This window comes from Mustela erminea, chromosome 2 (genome assembly GCF_009829155.1).
Source record: "Mustela erminea isolate mMusErm1 chromosome 2, mMusErm1.Pri, whole genome shotgun sequence".
In the NCBI taxonomy this organism is placed as follows: Eukaryota; Metazoa; Chordata; class Mammalia; order Carnivora; family Mustelidae; genus Mustela; species Mustela erminea.
In genome coordinates this window covers 165,650,217-165,665,733 of record NC_045615.1, presented here as the reverse complement: position 1 = coordinate 165,665,733, position 15,517 = coordinate 165,650,217, and the positions used below count along the sequence as shown (strand labels likewise).

Below are 15,517 nucleotides of genomic sequence, written 5' to 3'. Positions count from 1 at the left end.
CAAACATTTTGTCCCCTTCTCAGTCCCACGCGCCATCCACCCTGGGAGGACGGATTCGGGAATGCCCGGGGTCCCCTGTGGGGGCTGGCCAGCACATGGGCGCAGACGAGGCCCTTGGACCTCCATCTAATGGGAGCCCCGGGAAGTCTGTGTCACCAAGGTCAGAAGCCATGCACTGCAACCTTGCCACGGGGGATGGTCCCATCCCGGACCATCCAGGCAGGAGGACGGTGGCTTTGCCTGGATCCCAGAGCAGATCCAGGCCCCTCTGGGCCGTGTTCCATGCCCCCGCCCAGCCCCTGGCTCACCCGTGCCTGGCCAAGTGTGTGCACCAGCCTCCTGGGAGAGCGGGGATGGAATGTATGCAGGGGTCCTACCCCTGATGGCATCCCTAGAAGGAGAAGCCAGGACACCCCCAGTGTGCAGATGGGGAGCCTGGGGAGGCCCTGAGAGCCACAGGGTGTGTGCGGGCTCACAGTCCTGGGCAGGAGGAGCAGGAGCCCCTTCTGAACCCAGCTCTGGGCCCTCCCAGCGGGGACAACTGCTGCACCCAGGCCTCCCAGGGGCTGTGGGGAGGCCGTGTGGGGGTCACTGGATGGACAGGGCATGGGGTGGAGGGGGAGCCTTGAGCAGCTGGGGGAGGGGCGCCCTCAGGGAGCTCTGGTGGGAGCAGGAAGTCGGGTAAGGAGCCCCCAGGCAGTGGTGACCTCACTTCCCTGACGACACAGCCCAACGGAATTGGAACCCACGTATCCAGGCACCCACATTCCAGAGAAAACCCCCCTGCCCAGCTCATTTCTGGGCAGATCCTGAAGGAAGCGCCATGTTCTGCTGCTGCCTACCGAAGCCCAGAGGATGCAGGCAGAGGAGAGCTCGCCCGCCAAACACGTCCCCCCACTGGGCAGGTCGTGTCAGGCTTCCCCGACGACTCTGGCCCTTTGGCAAAAAGAATCAAAAGGTGACAGCGGGAGGCTCAAGTCAGACAGCCCCACACCTTCTGACCGACCCGTGTAGGCCTACGTCTCCTCCCTGTTTGTGGATGTGTGTGTGTGTGTGTGTGTGTGTGTGTGTGTGTGTGTGTAAAGAGAGCTCATGGGGGGTGGAGACGCCCCGAGCAGGAGCAGGCTGATGAGGGGTCAGATGCCTGGTGGGCAGGTCATGTTCACACCCCAGGTTAAGGCTGGCTAGGTGGGACGGAGTGTGGGGGCTGCACCCTTCTGCCCAGGGTTGATCCTGAGACCCTGCAGGGACGGGTCAGTGACCCAGGTGCGGGGCTGTGCACGCACAGGTCTGCGTGGGATCTGGGAGAAGCAGGGGCACTGGGCAGGAGCACGGTGGGTACGGCCGGGCAGGGCTCTGACGCCTCTTGCACACTCCCCGTCTCTGCCTTGGCAGGCCACGGATGAACTAGGAAGGAGGCGGGAAGACACGCACTCCTCCCCGACCCCGGAGTCCCCGGTCCTGGGAAGGCCTCCGGTACCTCCCAGAACACTGCCCGCGGTACTCCACTGGACTGCGGTCCTGGACACGGAGCCCACGGAGGCCAAGTCCGAGGGTGAGAAGGCTGGGGTGGGGTGCCTGTGGCTGTGTGGGGAGGGCTCGGTGCTGGGCCCCACAGGGAGAAGCCCCCACAGGCCGGTGTGGGGCCAGGAGCCTCGACTTGGCTCGGAGCACCCAGGGGGTGGACTGCAGTCGGGGAGACGTCCCCGGGAGGGTTCCTTCGTGGCTGCGGCTTCTCCGGGAGGCCCCGGGCTGGGCTCTGTCTCTGCAAAGCCACAGGGAGAGGCAGGCCCGTGGGTGACCTTCTCTCGTCTCTCAGCTTCTCCAGTGGAGGAGCTAGACCCACTCCCAACTTCAGCAACTCCGGAGGGGCGCATGGTGTCTGGAGTCACTTCGGCGGGAGACCGGGAGCCCACAAGTGCCGGGGCGCCTGCCCACGAAGATGCTGATGCTGTCCGGGGAGAGCTGGCTCCTGCTCCTGCCCCCACCGCTGCTCCTGCCGCTCCCCCTTCCCCTGCCCCTGCCAGAGCGACTCCCACTTCCCCTGCCCCTGCCTGTGCTCCTGTTCTGGCCCTTGACCCAGATCCTCCCTTGGTCCCATCCCTTCCCCGACCCCTCCCTGGGCCCCTGTTCCTGCCCCAGACCCAGCTCCTGCCCTTGACCTCGCCCAGGCCATCACCCCTGCCCTTGCCCCAGCTCCTGCCCCTGCCCCTGCCCCTTCCCCCACCCCTATCCCTCCGCCTTTCCGTGCCAGGGCCACTGCCCAGGCACCTGCCCCTGCACCGGCCCCAGACCCAGGTCCTAACCCTGTTCCTGCCCTTTCCCTTGCCCCTTCCCGTGCCCCTGCCTGGAAGGCCTCCACTTTCCCTGCCAGTGCCCCTGTTCCTGCCCCAGACCCAGCTCCTGCCCTTGACCCTGCCCCAGTCATCACCAAGGCACTTGCCTCAGATCCTGCTCCTACTCCTGCCCCTGCGTCTGCCCCTGCCCCTGTCCTTTCTCTTTTCCCTGCCAGGGCCACTGCCCCTGCACTTGCCCCAGACCCAGGTCCTACCCCTGGTCTTGCCCCTGGCCCTGCCCCTGCCCCTGCCCCTGCCCCTGCCAGGAAGGCCTCCACTTTCCCTGTTCCTGCCCCAGACCCAGGCCCTGTCCCTGCGTCTTCCCCTTCAACTGCCGCCATCCCTTCCCCTGGCCCTGCCAGGAACACTCCCCCTTCCCCTAACCCTGCCTAGGCCCCTGTTCCCGCCCCAGACCCAGCTTCTGCCCTTGACCTGGCCCAGGCCATCACCCCTGCCCTTGCCCCAGCTCCTGCCCGTGCCCATTCCCCCGCTCCTATCCCTTCTCCTTTCCCTGACAGGGCCACTGCCCCTGCACCTGCCCCGGCACGTGCCCCAGACCCAGGTCCTGCCCCTGCACCTGCCCCTACACCTGCCCCAGACCCAAATCCTAACCCTGTTCTTGCCCCTGCCCCTGACCCTGACCCTGTCCCTGACCCTGACCCTGACCCTGACCCTGCCCCTGCCCCTGCCAGGAAGGCCTCCTCTTTCCCTGCCGGTGCCCCTGTTCCTGCCCCAGACCCAGCTCCTGCCCTTGACCCTGAACCAGTCATCACCAAGGCACTTGCCTCAGTTCCTGCTCCTGCCCCTTCCCCTGCCCCTGCATCTGCCCCTGCCCCTGCCCCTGCGTCTGCCCCTGCCAAGAAGGCCGCCTCTTTCCCTGCCTGCGCCCCTGTTCCTGCCCCAGACCCAGCTCCTGCCCCTGCGTCTTCCCCTTCAACTGCCGCCATCCCTTCCCCTGGCCCTGCCAGGACCACTGCCCCTTCCCCTGGCCCTACCTAGGCCCCTGTTCCCGCCCCAGACCCAGTCCCTCTCATTTGCTCCTGCTCCTTTCCCTGCCCTTGCCTGTGCTCCTGTTCCTGCCTCTGACCCAGCTCCTGCTCTGGATCCTGCACTGGCCACTACTGCTGACCCTGTCCCCACCCCTAGCCCCACCCCTGCCCCTACACCTTCTCCTGCGGGACTCCCAGACCCGCATCCAGAGCCCACAACTCTGCGGGGAGATCTCCCCAGAAAAATGCCGTCAGTTCCATCCCCTGACCCCGACATCCCCCCAGAATGTTTCATCCCCCCCCCCTGTGTTCTTCCTCTCCTGTACGGAGTCACCGTTCTAGTCTCCGTCCATCTCCTGTATGCTGTGTATTATTTATTTTAAATAAAAGTTCTTGTTTTCCCTTGAACACATCATGAGCATGAAGAGCATTCCCAACGCTGTGCCACCACGCCCCAGAACATCGTTGCAGGCTATCTCCTTCCCCAAAGGAGGAGACCCTGAGCCCAAGCCCTCCTGCCCGTTGTTTCCCCCAACCTGGCCCCTCGCAAGCCCTAAGCTGCTTTCTCTTTCTGTTCCTGCACGTGTTCTGGAGGTTTCTGGAATTGGAATCCCTCAATAGGTGCCTTTGTGTCTGCACCTATTTTCAAAGGGCCCTTGTTTGGGGTTTGGTTTGCTTTGGTTTGGTTTTTGTTTCTTCTCTCTGTTTGACATAGAATTTCCCTTATTGGATGTTGAGACGCCCAATGGATTACAGAGGAGATGTCATCCTAGGGACCCCTTTAGGAATTCTGGGCACAATCTCGGGCCAAGGCCCCTGTTCCTGCTGGGAACTGCCTTCTCCCAGTCATCGGGTGACATTCCTCTGACACTGTGTAACTGCAGGAGCCTGCTTTTCTGCAAACTCTTTCTAAGGAATGGTTAGGCACTCACTATCCCAGGCTTACCTGAAAAAAATTAAAGATCACTGTGAATTCACTGGGATAGTTTTGTCCAAACACGCTTCTTGATTTTTATAAATTTCCATCTGCTTCAGTAGATATCCATAAACCTGGCCATCTTTCTCATAGCTGTGTCCCCAGACCCAGAATGGTGATGGACACCGCAGGCACCAGAGCTGTGTTTTACTTTATAAAGCAGAGATACTCTAACCTTGGATTCCCAATTGATTTTTTAATGGGCAAGGATGTATCTTAACCAACTCAAGGATCTAAGTTTCAAAGCTTTTCTGAAAAATTAAAAACTTAGATTCACTGATTTTCAAGAGAAATCCATATCCTGTTTCACAGTGACAGGAGACGGACTCTCTGGTCTGGCTCTTCCCACTCCCTAACTGTAGCATGTAGCTCAAAAGGGTCTAAAATATTGTAGTTCACCAAGATAGAATACATGCTCTATTTTCAAAGCTATCCCGGGCATCTTTTCCAGTAATAGAGCCCCCATGAAGTGCCATAGAAGTCCCTGACAAGACCTCAGCCCAGGGTGTAACATGGGCATCAAGGGAACTTGCCGCTTACCACAATGCAGAGGGTGCCAATGAGCCTGCAGCTGCTTTCATGCTATTAGGTTACTTCTTCTCTCCAAATGCTAGAGACCTGACAGCTTCTCCTGTGTTGGTCTGTATCACCCTGTGCACCTTCATCTGAGTATTTAACTCACGAAGGAACAGTTATGATTCTCAAGCTGAGAGTTTGTTCTTTATACTAAAATAATGGCTCAGAGAAACTTCTTTCTAATTTAGAGTTGTTGCTTTCTAGAATCTTTGTCTCCCAACTTAGAACCCACTCTCTTTTTATATGATAAGAGAAAATTATTTTGAACACTTTCTTAAACTAGCAAGAAGGTTATGACTACTCAGGCCGAAGATTGAGGGAAGATAGGTTAACTCAGAGCAGCAGAGCACAGAGCCCACCTGTTGGGAAGGCATTGGCTAAACCAAAGGAACCCGTGCAGAGCAAACAGAGGAACAACAGAGAAGAGTGAACGCCCACCCACGGTGAGATCTCTAGTCTCCCTTGAAGATCAGATCTCAAAGGGGTACATCCTTCAGGGAAGAAGAATAAAGGAGAAATCACCCATCCCCCACTCCCAGATGTCAGCGCTAACCACAACTGCTAAGTGAAAGGGAAAAATAATTTTCCCCAAAGGATTTAAAACGACCTGGCAATTAAAAGCAATGTACTGCTTAGATGCACAGCAATATGGATGAGTCTCAAGCAGAGAATTCAAAACCACAAGATGGTTCTCATGTGGGTTTTACTGGCTAAATTCTCACTATTTACATGGTTCAATAAACCTCAAACCAATAATTTAGTTTAAAGTGGTACAGATTGCTAATGCCCTAGAGTAGGAGTGGGCAAACTATTATGGGTAAGGAACCAGAGAGCAAATATTTTAAGCTCTGTGGGCCAGTCACTGCGGTCACTACTGGACTCTGCTGCTATAATGTGGAAGCAAACACGGACAAAGAATAAACAAACAGGTGTGGCAGGCTTACAATAAAATTTTATTTACAAAACAGGCAGAGGGCAGGACTTAGCCTTTGAGCTACAGTTGGCTGATTCCTGCTCTGAAAAGCCTAATGAACAATAAAAATCCATAGAAAATGAAAGATCACCATGAAACATCTCTAAACACAAAATGAAATAAGACTCCATTAATGAGGAGCAGTGCGGGGGGCACAACTCATGCCCTCAAAAGGTGTAAGATTTTGGAATTATTGGAAAAAATACAAAATCAGTAAACACAAGATATTTCAAAACTTATTCAAGAGTGAGTACATTTGAGAAAGAACCAAATATAGCTCATAGAACTGAGAAATCTAAAATCTAAAACTAAAAAAACCAGTGAAAGAACAGTAGATCAGATAGAACTGAAGGGGGCATTAGGGAAATAGTACAACTGAAGATTGCCCAGAAAAAGTCTAGAGAGCAAAGAAATGGAAGATTCAAAAAAAAAGGGGGGGAGGGGGGAATTAAGAGATGTGGGACAGAATGCGAATGTCTAATATTTGCTTACTCAGACTTCTAAAAAGACAGGAGTGGATTTGGGGCACCTGGGTGGCTCAGTGGGTTAAAACCTCTGCCTTTGGCTCAGGTCATGATCCCAGGGTCCTAGGATCCTGCCCCGAATTGCACTGCGCTCTCTGCTCGGCAGAGAGCCTTCTTCTTCCTCTCTCTCTGCCTGCCTCTTTGTCCACTTGATCTCTCTCTGTTAAATAAATAAATAAAATCCTAAAAAAATTTTTTTAATTAAAAAAAAAAAAAAAGACGGGAGTGCGGAATTGAAACAAAGACAATACATCAAAGGGTATCTGAGAACTTCTGAGAATTGATAAAAACTATCAGTCCACAGATAAGAACCCAACCTGTCTCAGGCAAGATAATTAACAAGAGATCTACACCTAGATACAACAGGGTGAACTTGTAAAATAACAAAAACTAAGAAACAATTTTAAATACACTAGAAGAAATATTACCCCCAAAAATGCCACAATCAGGTTGGTAGCTGACTTCCCAATACCAACTACAGAACGATCTCTGATGTGCTCGGAGAAACAGGACTCAATCTGAACACACACTTCTACATCCAGCAATAACTTTCAAGGGTGAGTAAAAAATACACTTTCAGAAAACAAAAACAGGGATTTAGCTATTATCAAACTGTGATCCCAGATAGTAAAATTAAGAAGTGAGGAATGAAAAAAAAAAAGTGGTAAAAGTGTGGATAACCCAGTATAAAGTAACAGGCACGCAGCTGCTGGCAACGGCGGTGCTCACTGGTGGGATTACGCCAGCCACCGAAGTTCATGGCATCATATGAATCGGTGAGGGCTGGAGGAATGACCGGAATTCAAGTTCTGCGGTCCTCGTATTGTCCCGGAGTGAAAGGATAGTGACCCATTTTACACTTTGATAAGTGTGCAAGGTGAAATTTACAAGGTAACCACAAAACAAATAAAAACCCATAAACCTCCAATTTAAGTAGAAAAAATGGGAAAATGAAAGTAATAAGTCGAAAACAAGGCAAGAAAGGAGAAAAACTGGAAGAAAGAGAAAGTACAAAATAAAATAATGAAAAATAAATCCAAATATGTTGTTACACTAAATATAAATGTTGCTGTCCTACACGGACACGTCATGTAAAATGATTCAACCTTTTTGAAACAGTTTGGAGGTTTCTACACTAAAGTTAAACATTCTGATATCCTACTATGGAGAAATCTTAATTCCTATTAAACGTACCAATTAGCAAAAAAACTCTTGTGTACACCAGGAGACATTTACAACAGAGCTATAAACAACACTACTGTCCACCAATATTAAATGGAATAACAAGTTATGACTTTCCATGCCTTCTAGGACATACAGTCATTCATTCTACTTATTGGCCTGGGTAACACATATCCAGTAACACTGGGAAATACGCTTGCAATGTACCATTGCCCTTGAAGTGTACCTGCACACTTTCATACACACTTGTGTACTCTACAACTGCACAGTGAAGAAAAAGATAACTGAGAAGCAGAAGCTCACGCCTGTGAGCGCTGGAGCCACAAGCAGAAAAGGTCTGGGTGACTCAGTCTCAGCAACTTAACCGTTCTTCCAAAAAATAACGTCGAATACTACCAGCATCGATGCAGTAGAAACCAGTGCTAAATAAACAAATGCAAGCCCACAGTTTCTGTCAGGATCCTCACCAGGACCCCTAGTTTTCGGTCCCAGTCCCGAATGCCGGCTTCGCCCCACCTCCTATCACATCCTCCTCAGGCCTGGTGGAAAGCCTCATCTCAGAGAGCAAAACTGAGAGCAACTCTGGCCAAAAGGCCATCCTCATGACCACAGAACATTATCTGTAGCCACGGGAAATGAAGAACCCTCGAGTTACCAACAGAATGCCCGAAGTGCAGCATATGTACAAAAGGGATGCGGGCAAGCCGCCACCACAAAGCTGAATGTGCCTCGGAAAGTCTGCTTATCCAGGAAACTTCCCTCAGGACTGTTCTTTGCTCCAGACTATGACCCAGGACTATTTCCCATGCTTCGAGTATCTTTACTGTTTCCTACCATGGGTGCTCGTCCAATCCTAAAATATGCCAGGATATTTCAGAAAATCTTGGCATTCCTAGAACAGTGTGTCTGTAAATAAGACCAGGACAGATTTGGAATTTAAAAAGGCAAACTTGAGGCTCAATGAATGAATCTATGCACAGGTTAGATGAAAGGTCTTATCTCATGGGATTTTTCTACCAAATTCTCCCCACCCTTGATATCCCGTTATAATTACAGATGACTCAGAAGTTTAGAAGACGAAACTCTGGGGAAAGTATTTCTAAAGTAGGTATAATACAATAATAGGGATGGCAAATGCAAACACGCAATTTCTAGAGAGCACAGGCTAAGTCTGAGCCACATGTGCTCACCACAAACATGTTTGCGGCAGTACGGCAATTCCCCAAACAACGTGAAAATTAGTGGTGTGAGTCAAAGACACACAAAAGTTTTTACTGAGATAGCATTAGATTTTCTAATGACTTTGTGATTTATCACTGCTCTAACAGTGCTCTTGGAAATATACCACTCGTTGGTGTCCGAACAAAACAGTCGTTAGCTGTCCTATCTGCTTTTCCCAAAAGTGGGCTAATTAATAAAGCGGCTGCATTAATTCAAGTTATACTGAATATGAAAAGTGAAAGGGAAAAAGGAACTCTCTGAGGAAAAAAAGACGAAGAGTCACCCCAACATCCATAAATGAATCTGCGGATTTTCAGTCCAGAACAAAGAGAAGAATCAGGCACCTACCTGCCTCAATCCGTGGAGCTCGCAACTCCTGATCTTAGGGTGATGGGTTCAGGCCCCCACTGGGTGTAGAAATTACTTAAAATCAAAATTTTAAAAAAGAAAAAGAAAGATCGAAGTTAAGAAACAAAGGGTAGGAACACAGTAAAAAGGATGGGGGGAGCATGGAAGACCAGAAGAGCAGTGACCGTTGGGGAAACTGGTTACAGAAGTTCCTTTGGCATCAGACCCATCTGGTTCGACGGAAGTACGACTGATAGGGCTGCGCTGGGCATACCTAGAGTCAGTTGGAAGAGAGTTGCCCGAGTTCACCTACCAATTAAGTGAAGTCTATGGCTTGCTCAAGGCAGAGTTCACAGGGTCAAAGTCCAGATAACCAGGCTACCAAAAAAAGAAAAAAACAAACAAAACTAGCTGTTCACATTCTCACTTCCCAGACGTCCGGTCCAACAAAATCTAGCTAATGTCACTGATATGGAAAGGAAACAATCTTTGTTTATAAGAAGAAAAAATTTAACTTACCCCAAACCAGAAGAGGGTAGAGGAGAGGGAACACAATGGACACACACTTAGAAATATAGAATTTATTTATATTCACTGTGAGACAGTTTCACATTTTGTACATGGTTACCGGAAGAGAGACAATACTCTCCGAGTATAACACGGCATTACATTGCCATCGAACATTGCTTATGCTGTGTGAGTCGGGAAACACTTATTTCCCCTTTAAAAAATTTAAGGCTCAGTTTCCAAAAGGTAATTTTTCCACTTATTTTTCTGTTTAAGGAACTGGCAACATTCTGAAAGAAACCTCAAAGGGGTGGAGGGTGAGGGGCTCACTCAGACCCCCGCTGAAGACAACGTGACGTGTGGTTGTTAAGGGCTCCTCCTGTTTGAAAACACGTTTCAGTACAACATCAAATCAGGAGATAGGAGAGGCACTAGATATAGATCTTTAGTGTACAAACAAGGAAAACTTAAAACTTTATCAGCAGTTGCCAGCTAAAAGCATTTATTCAAAATTCACCTACCTATAAACACACACAGTAACCTGCACACACTTTTCTTTGGTACAGCTGACCAAATTGAAGTTCGCCTCTAACACACTAGTAAAAAAAAATATTTACATTTGCTTTCAACTTTCAGATCAAGCGGCCACAAATCTGCCCTTTCTCCTAAAGAACATCCTCCATTTTTCTTTTCGATCTTGCAGTAGAAGGTAGCCATGGAGGGGCCCTTGAACCGATGTGTGATCTCACTGTTCAAGGGACTGAAGGAGAGGTAAGGGGAGGAGTGAGAAAATTAATCACGAAGAGAGCAAGGCGGATTTTTTTTGAGAAACACAGTGAGTTCCAAAAGTGTTTGAGAAGCACTTTTTCCCTGCAGAAGTATTTCATTTGATTAACGATGACGTCATCATCTTACAAAAGGCAGGATCTGTTAACTCAGTAAACTACCTTACAATTCATGAGGCTACTGCTATAGCGACAACAAAAGCTGAAACGCCCCCCGACCCCGCTGGGTTCTGCTTTTGGCATAAAGAGGTAGAGACGATCCAACCTGTAGAAAAGATTAACAACAGCAGCAAATAAACCAAAACAGTAAAACAAAACTACACTCTACTCCCTCGCCAAAAAACCCCAGCACATTCCATTTCTAGGGGCTGGTTCTGGGAAGCCAGCTTGGTGGCCAGGGTAGCACGGAGTCCGACTCAGAGAGACCCGTTGCCCACAAGCATCTTGCTGTAATTCTTCTGCTGCTCCTCCTTGAAGGTGTCCTTCACCTTTGCTCTCTTCAGCCCTCCATCCCTGGGATTAAAAAGGCAAATAAATAAAAGATACAAACCCAACAGTGGGTTAAAAAGCATGAGCTGCTAATACCTGGTTGTGCCACGACACTTAAATGGCCATGGGCTAGGGCGCCTGGGTGGCTCAGTGGGTTAAGCCGCTGCCTTCGGCTCAGGTCATGATCTCAGGGTCCTGGGATCGAGTCCCGCATTGGGTTCTCTGCGGGGAGCCTGCTTCCTCCTCTCTCTCTCTCTGCCTGCCTCTCTGCCTACTTGTGATCTCTCTGTGTCAAATGAATAAATAAAATCTTTAAAAAAAAAATAAAATAAAATAAAATAAATGGCCATGGGCCAAAGAACGCAGGCTTTGAAAGCAGAAAGACCCAGGTTTCAGTCCCTGTTCTACCACGCACCACAGCGGAGTACTTTGGGGAAGGAGCAATCCCTCTGACGCTTGACTAGCATATAGAATAAAAAAGTCAGGGGCGCCTGGGTGGCTAGGTCAGTTAAGTGACCGACTCTGATTTTGGCTCAGATCATGATCTCAGAGTCAAGAGATCAAACCCCGCATGAGGCTCTGCACCAGGCATGGAGCCTCCTTGAGTCTCTTCCTCTGCCTCCACCCCTAGCCTCTCTCTCTCTCTCTCTCTCTCAAAAAAATAAGTTAAAGAAATAAACAAAATATAGAACAATATCTCCACACAGTTTCTTTTTAGAATTTGGGGTCGCTATACTCATATTTGGACTTTATATTAAAACTAGGATTGTTTACCTCTCCTTTCCCCCAAGGAAAGCAAAGTATTGTTTTCTTTCATCTAATCAACTTGTGTCTTATGTCAACTAGAAAATCACCTGGAACACTTAAAATATACACACAAGTAATGGTGAGGGTACTGTATGTATATGGGTAAATTACTTAAAGATAGATGGGTTAATCATTATTCATATCTAATCCTATGTCTACCAAGTTGTATTTTCATTCAAAGCACTACCTATTTCAAGTATTTATAATCTTCCCTATTCCAAAACAGACTCCGAATAAAAACAAACAACAAAATCATAAATTGCATTGAAGCAGTAGTTAGTGCCTGTGTAAGCAGCATTCCCGAATTCAGAGCCTGTGAATCTTTGGACTCTGTCCAGAGTGGTAAAAACAGCGCTGCCTGGGTTATAAGGACTCTGCACACCTTTCCTTCTTCGGACAACACAAAGAAACAACAAAGTGGAAGCTCTGGCAGGAGACTGGATTATAAGGGGCCACAATTTCTCTCCTAATGTAATGTCTTTGATTTTGAACTCCTAGGGTGCGTGGACGGTGAACTTGCTTACTTCACACTGTGCCTGTTTAATTTTAACCCAGCTAAGCACGAATGTTTACCAAGTGCTCTCTGATGATGATGAACGGGTCACAGGTTAGCCCATGAACTCAATGCCACGAAGACAGAACTTGACCGACAAACAAGCGCCTGCCTGAACCAAATCCAGACTCAAATCCAGGACACAGCCCACAACAAGTCCTCGACTTGGAATAGACTGAGCTCCACACATCTTCCAGGGGCTCAGCTGGAGGAAATTCCCTTGAAACAGGTTATAAATTGTTGTTAGCTCCCCAGAATTGTCCCCAAAAGCCTCTTTTATCCAAAGGAGCTACCTCTAACTATTCACTGCATTTATGTGAATTCTGAATAGTAAGAACTCAGTGGCAGAGGGAGAGGCAGAAGAAAGACCATTCTTTCTTTCCTAAGGTCCAGGCCAAAACTGACGAAAAAGCAACATTTGCCCCAAGCATCCTGACATTATTTTGAGGCAACTCAAGCACCGAGAAAACATACTGCTCTGAGCACCCCAACTGTGCCTTACCCCTTCTAGAGACTTTAAAGTTTTGCCCAATTCCCCTTTGCAATGGCAGCAGATTTGAGTTCCTGAGGAGACCAGCAGCCATATATATAAGCCTGTTTAAGATGATACAGTCGAGTTCCCATTTAATCTAGAAAAAAAATTCATACCGAGTGTGTGAATGACACACACACCTGAAAAGGCGGTGAGGCTTTTATTTTTTAAAGAAGAAGTTAAGTAATTAAAAGTAATCATTTATAACAAAATTGCATACGGCCCAATAAAAGGGAATTGAAAAATTCTGAGGATCATTTTTTTAGGATTTTTTTTTTAAGGATTATACTTACTTATTTGAGGGAGAACGCGCACAAGTGGCGATGCGGGGTGGTGGGCAGAGGGAAAGGTTGAAACAGACTCCCCGCCGAGCAGGAAGCCTGACATGGGGCTCATCCCAAGACCCTGAGATCATAACCTGAACTGAAGGCAGATGCTTAAACCACTGAGCCACCCAGGCACCCCCTAAGGATGCTTTCTGACAGATTTTGTTTAAGCCAATCTGAATGAGATCTGTCCTGTGGCTGACTTGGGTAGGCTATTATCTTTCAAGGATTTCTTCCTCTCTTTGGTGTCCGAAGCTCCAAGATTTTCATATGGCTTCAGGGCAGAAGCAGGGCTGAGAAGTCAGGTGAGAAAAAGCAGAGTAAAGAAATGAAAACAAGGAGCAGGAAAGAGAAAGCCAGATGCAGAGTGAACTTGGCTCACTAGGGCATTTATAAGCTAGGACCTGTGGAAGTCTGTCATTTCAGGATGCTGTGGTATCCGTAATTTAGTTTCCCATATTTTGGCTTAGGTAGTGTGATACAAATATTTGTTTCAACCTCTCCTGACCCTCATCCTGACCTTAGGGCCAGCCAGGTGGCTGTTAAGTCAGGAACTCACACCCCGGGGGCGGTCCGCGGGGCATGGAATTAGAGGCCACCCTCCGCAGCTGCCACTATAAGGCTCCAGCTGCCTTTGTTTTCTATCAACTTCCTAAACCTTGTTAATTCACACAAGAATTTTAGAAATGGGTTTTCACTACAGAAATTAGTGGCTTCCTAATTAGCATAACGGATGCCAGAAGCAAGTTTCCTGGGCAAAATGGGTTGTATCAAGATGCATGAATGGAGGGCGCTTGGGGGGCTCAGTCAGTGAAGCGCCTGCCTTCGGCTGGGGTCATGATCCCAGGGTCCTGCGGTCCAATCCCACATCGGGCTTCTTGCTTAGTGGGAAGCCTGCTTCTCCCTCTGCCTCTGCTTTCCTCTCCCCCTGCTTATGCGCACACTCTGACAAATTAAGAAACAAAAGCTTAAAAAAAAAAAAAAGAGGTATATGAATGGATAAAATATTCTGGAGACATCCCCCAGCCTTGCATAAAGAAGTATAAGAATCCAGCTGGCAGGACGCCTGGGGGCCTCAGTCAGTGAAGCGTCTGCCTTGGACTCAGGTCATGATCCAGCGTCCTGGGATCGAGCCCCACATTGGGCTCTCTGCTCAGCAGGAAGCCTGCTTCCCCCTCTGCCCCTTCCCTTGCTTGTGTTCTCTTTCTCTCTTTCTGACAAATAAATAAATAAAATCTTAAAAAAAAAAAAAAAAAGGATCCAGCTAGTCCTTATTAGTTCTTATTCCAGAAGTTTAATTCCTGAGCAGTCCTGGGTCCCTCTGCAGGTTCAGGAGTTCGTGGCAACAGGCTGAGCCTGACTCAGCCAAATCCTGCTCCGAGAATGTGACTCTAAGTGCCTCCAGCAAACTCTTCATGCGAAATGTTTTGAAAACACCAAAAAAAGATAAACAGGGGAACTTAATGAACTTACAGGATCTGAAGTATGATTCATCTCCCATTATAACGTAGGTAGAGTTACCCCTCATTAATACAGACTGAAAGTATATACACTTCCCCAAATTCACATAGTGAAGACCTAACCCCTAGTAAGATGGTATTTGGAGATGGAATCCTTGGGAAGTAATTAGTTTTACATGAGGCCTTAAGAGCAGTCACTAATTTTCAAGGTAGGACTAGTGCCCCTATAAGAAGAGACACCTGTGAGCCTGCTGTCTTCTCTCACCCTCTCTCCCCAAATTCACACAAAGGCGAGAAGGTGGCCGTTTGCCAGCTGAAAGGGAGAGAGAGCCCTGACCAGAAAGCGACCTTGCTGGCACCCTGATCTCAGACTACCAGCCTTCAGAACTGTGAGAAAATACATTTCTGCTGTTTAAGCCGCTGGGGTTGTGGTAGTTTGTTATGGCAGCCCAAGCCGACTAAAACACTCACCTACACACAACTTTCCTCAAACAAAAAATTAAATCCAAAGTTCCCATAACTAAAATATTTCACTTATTTCCTTTCAAGTCTTTAAGTTTTCTTCAACAGAGTCACAGCGAGCGTTAAGTATGAACAAGCCCATACACTGCCCCTGCTCCCAGGGCCCATTCCCCACCCCCAAATCTATTCTCACTTTCTTCTTCAGCAAAAGAACCTTCCGTTTTAGCTAGACATAGGGCCTTCGGGAACAAAGATGGCATTCGCCAGCCTTCTTATCACATAACTTGAGGTCGAGCCAAGAGGTGGACGTGACATTCCCAGCACCCATCCCGTGCTCTTAAAGAGATGCGTGGGCCCCTACTTCCATTCCTTCCCGCGGGCCATTTTCTCCACGTGGAGTAGCGCTGGAGCAGGCGTCCGGGCCCCTGTGGCGGAGGCACACGGAGGGTGGAGAACACGGAAGGACCCGTC

General features: G+C 48.7%; 1 protein-coding gene and 1 long non-coding RNA gene across 3 annotated transcripts in view; one reads left to right on the top strand and one right to left on the bottom strand.

Moving 5' to 3' along the window:
• The first annotated feature begins 726 nt into the window (after positions 1 to 726).
• On the top strand, positions 727 to 1,872 carry LOC116585307. The gene is made up of 3 exons (XR_004283556.1): positions 727 to 958; positions 1,396 to 1,555; positions 1,820 to 1,872. It is a non-coding gene; the product is annotated as an uncharacterized LOC116585307 (long non-coding RNA).
• Positions 1,873 to 9,691: 7,819 nt separating this feature from the next.
• The window catches only part of GPAT3 (glycerol-3-phosphate acyltransferase 3), a 58,426-nt gene continuing 52,600 nt past the window's right edge, over positions 9,692 to 15,517 (bottom strand). For both annotated transcript variants that reach the window (XM_032334817.1, XM_032334818.1), the window contains one exon: positions 9,692 to 10,930. In XM_032334817.1, coding sequence (XP_032190708.1) covers positions 10,834 to 10,930 — 97 coding nt within the window. In that variant the 3' untranslated portion in view covers positions 9,692 to 10,833. The remainder of the gene's footprint in view (positions 10,931 to 15,517) is intronic.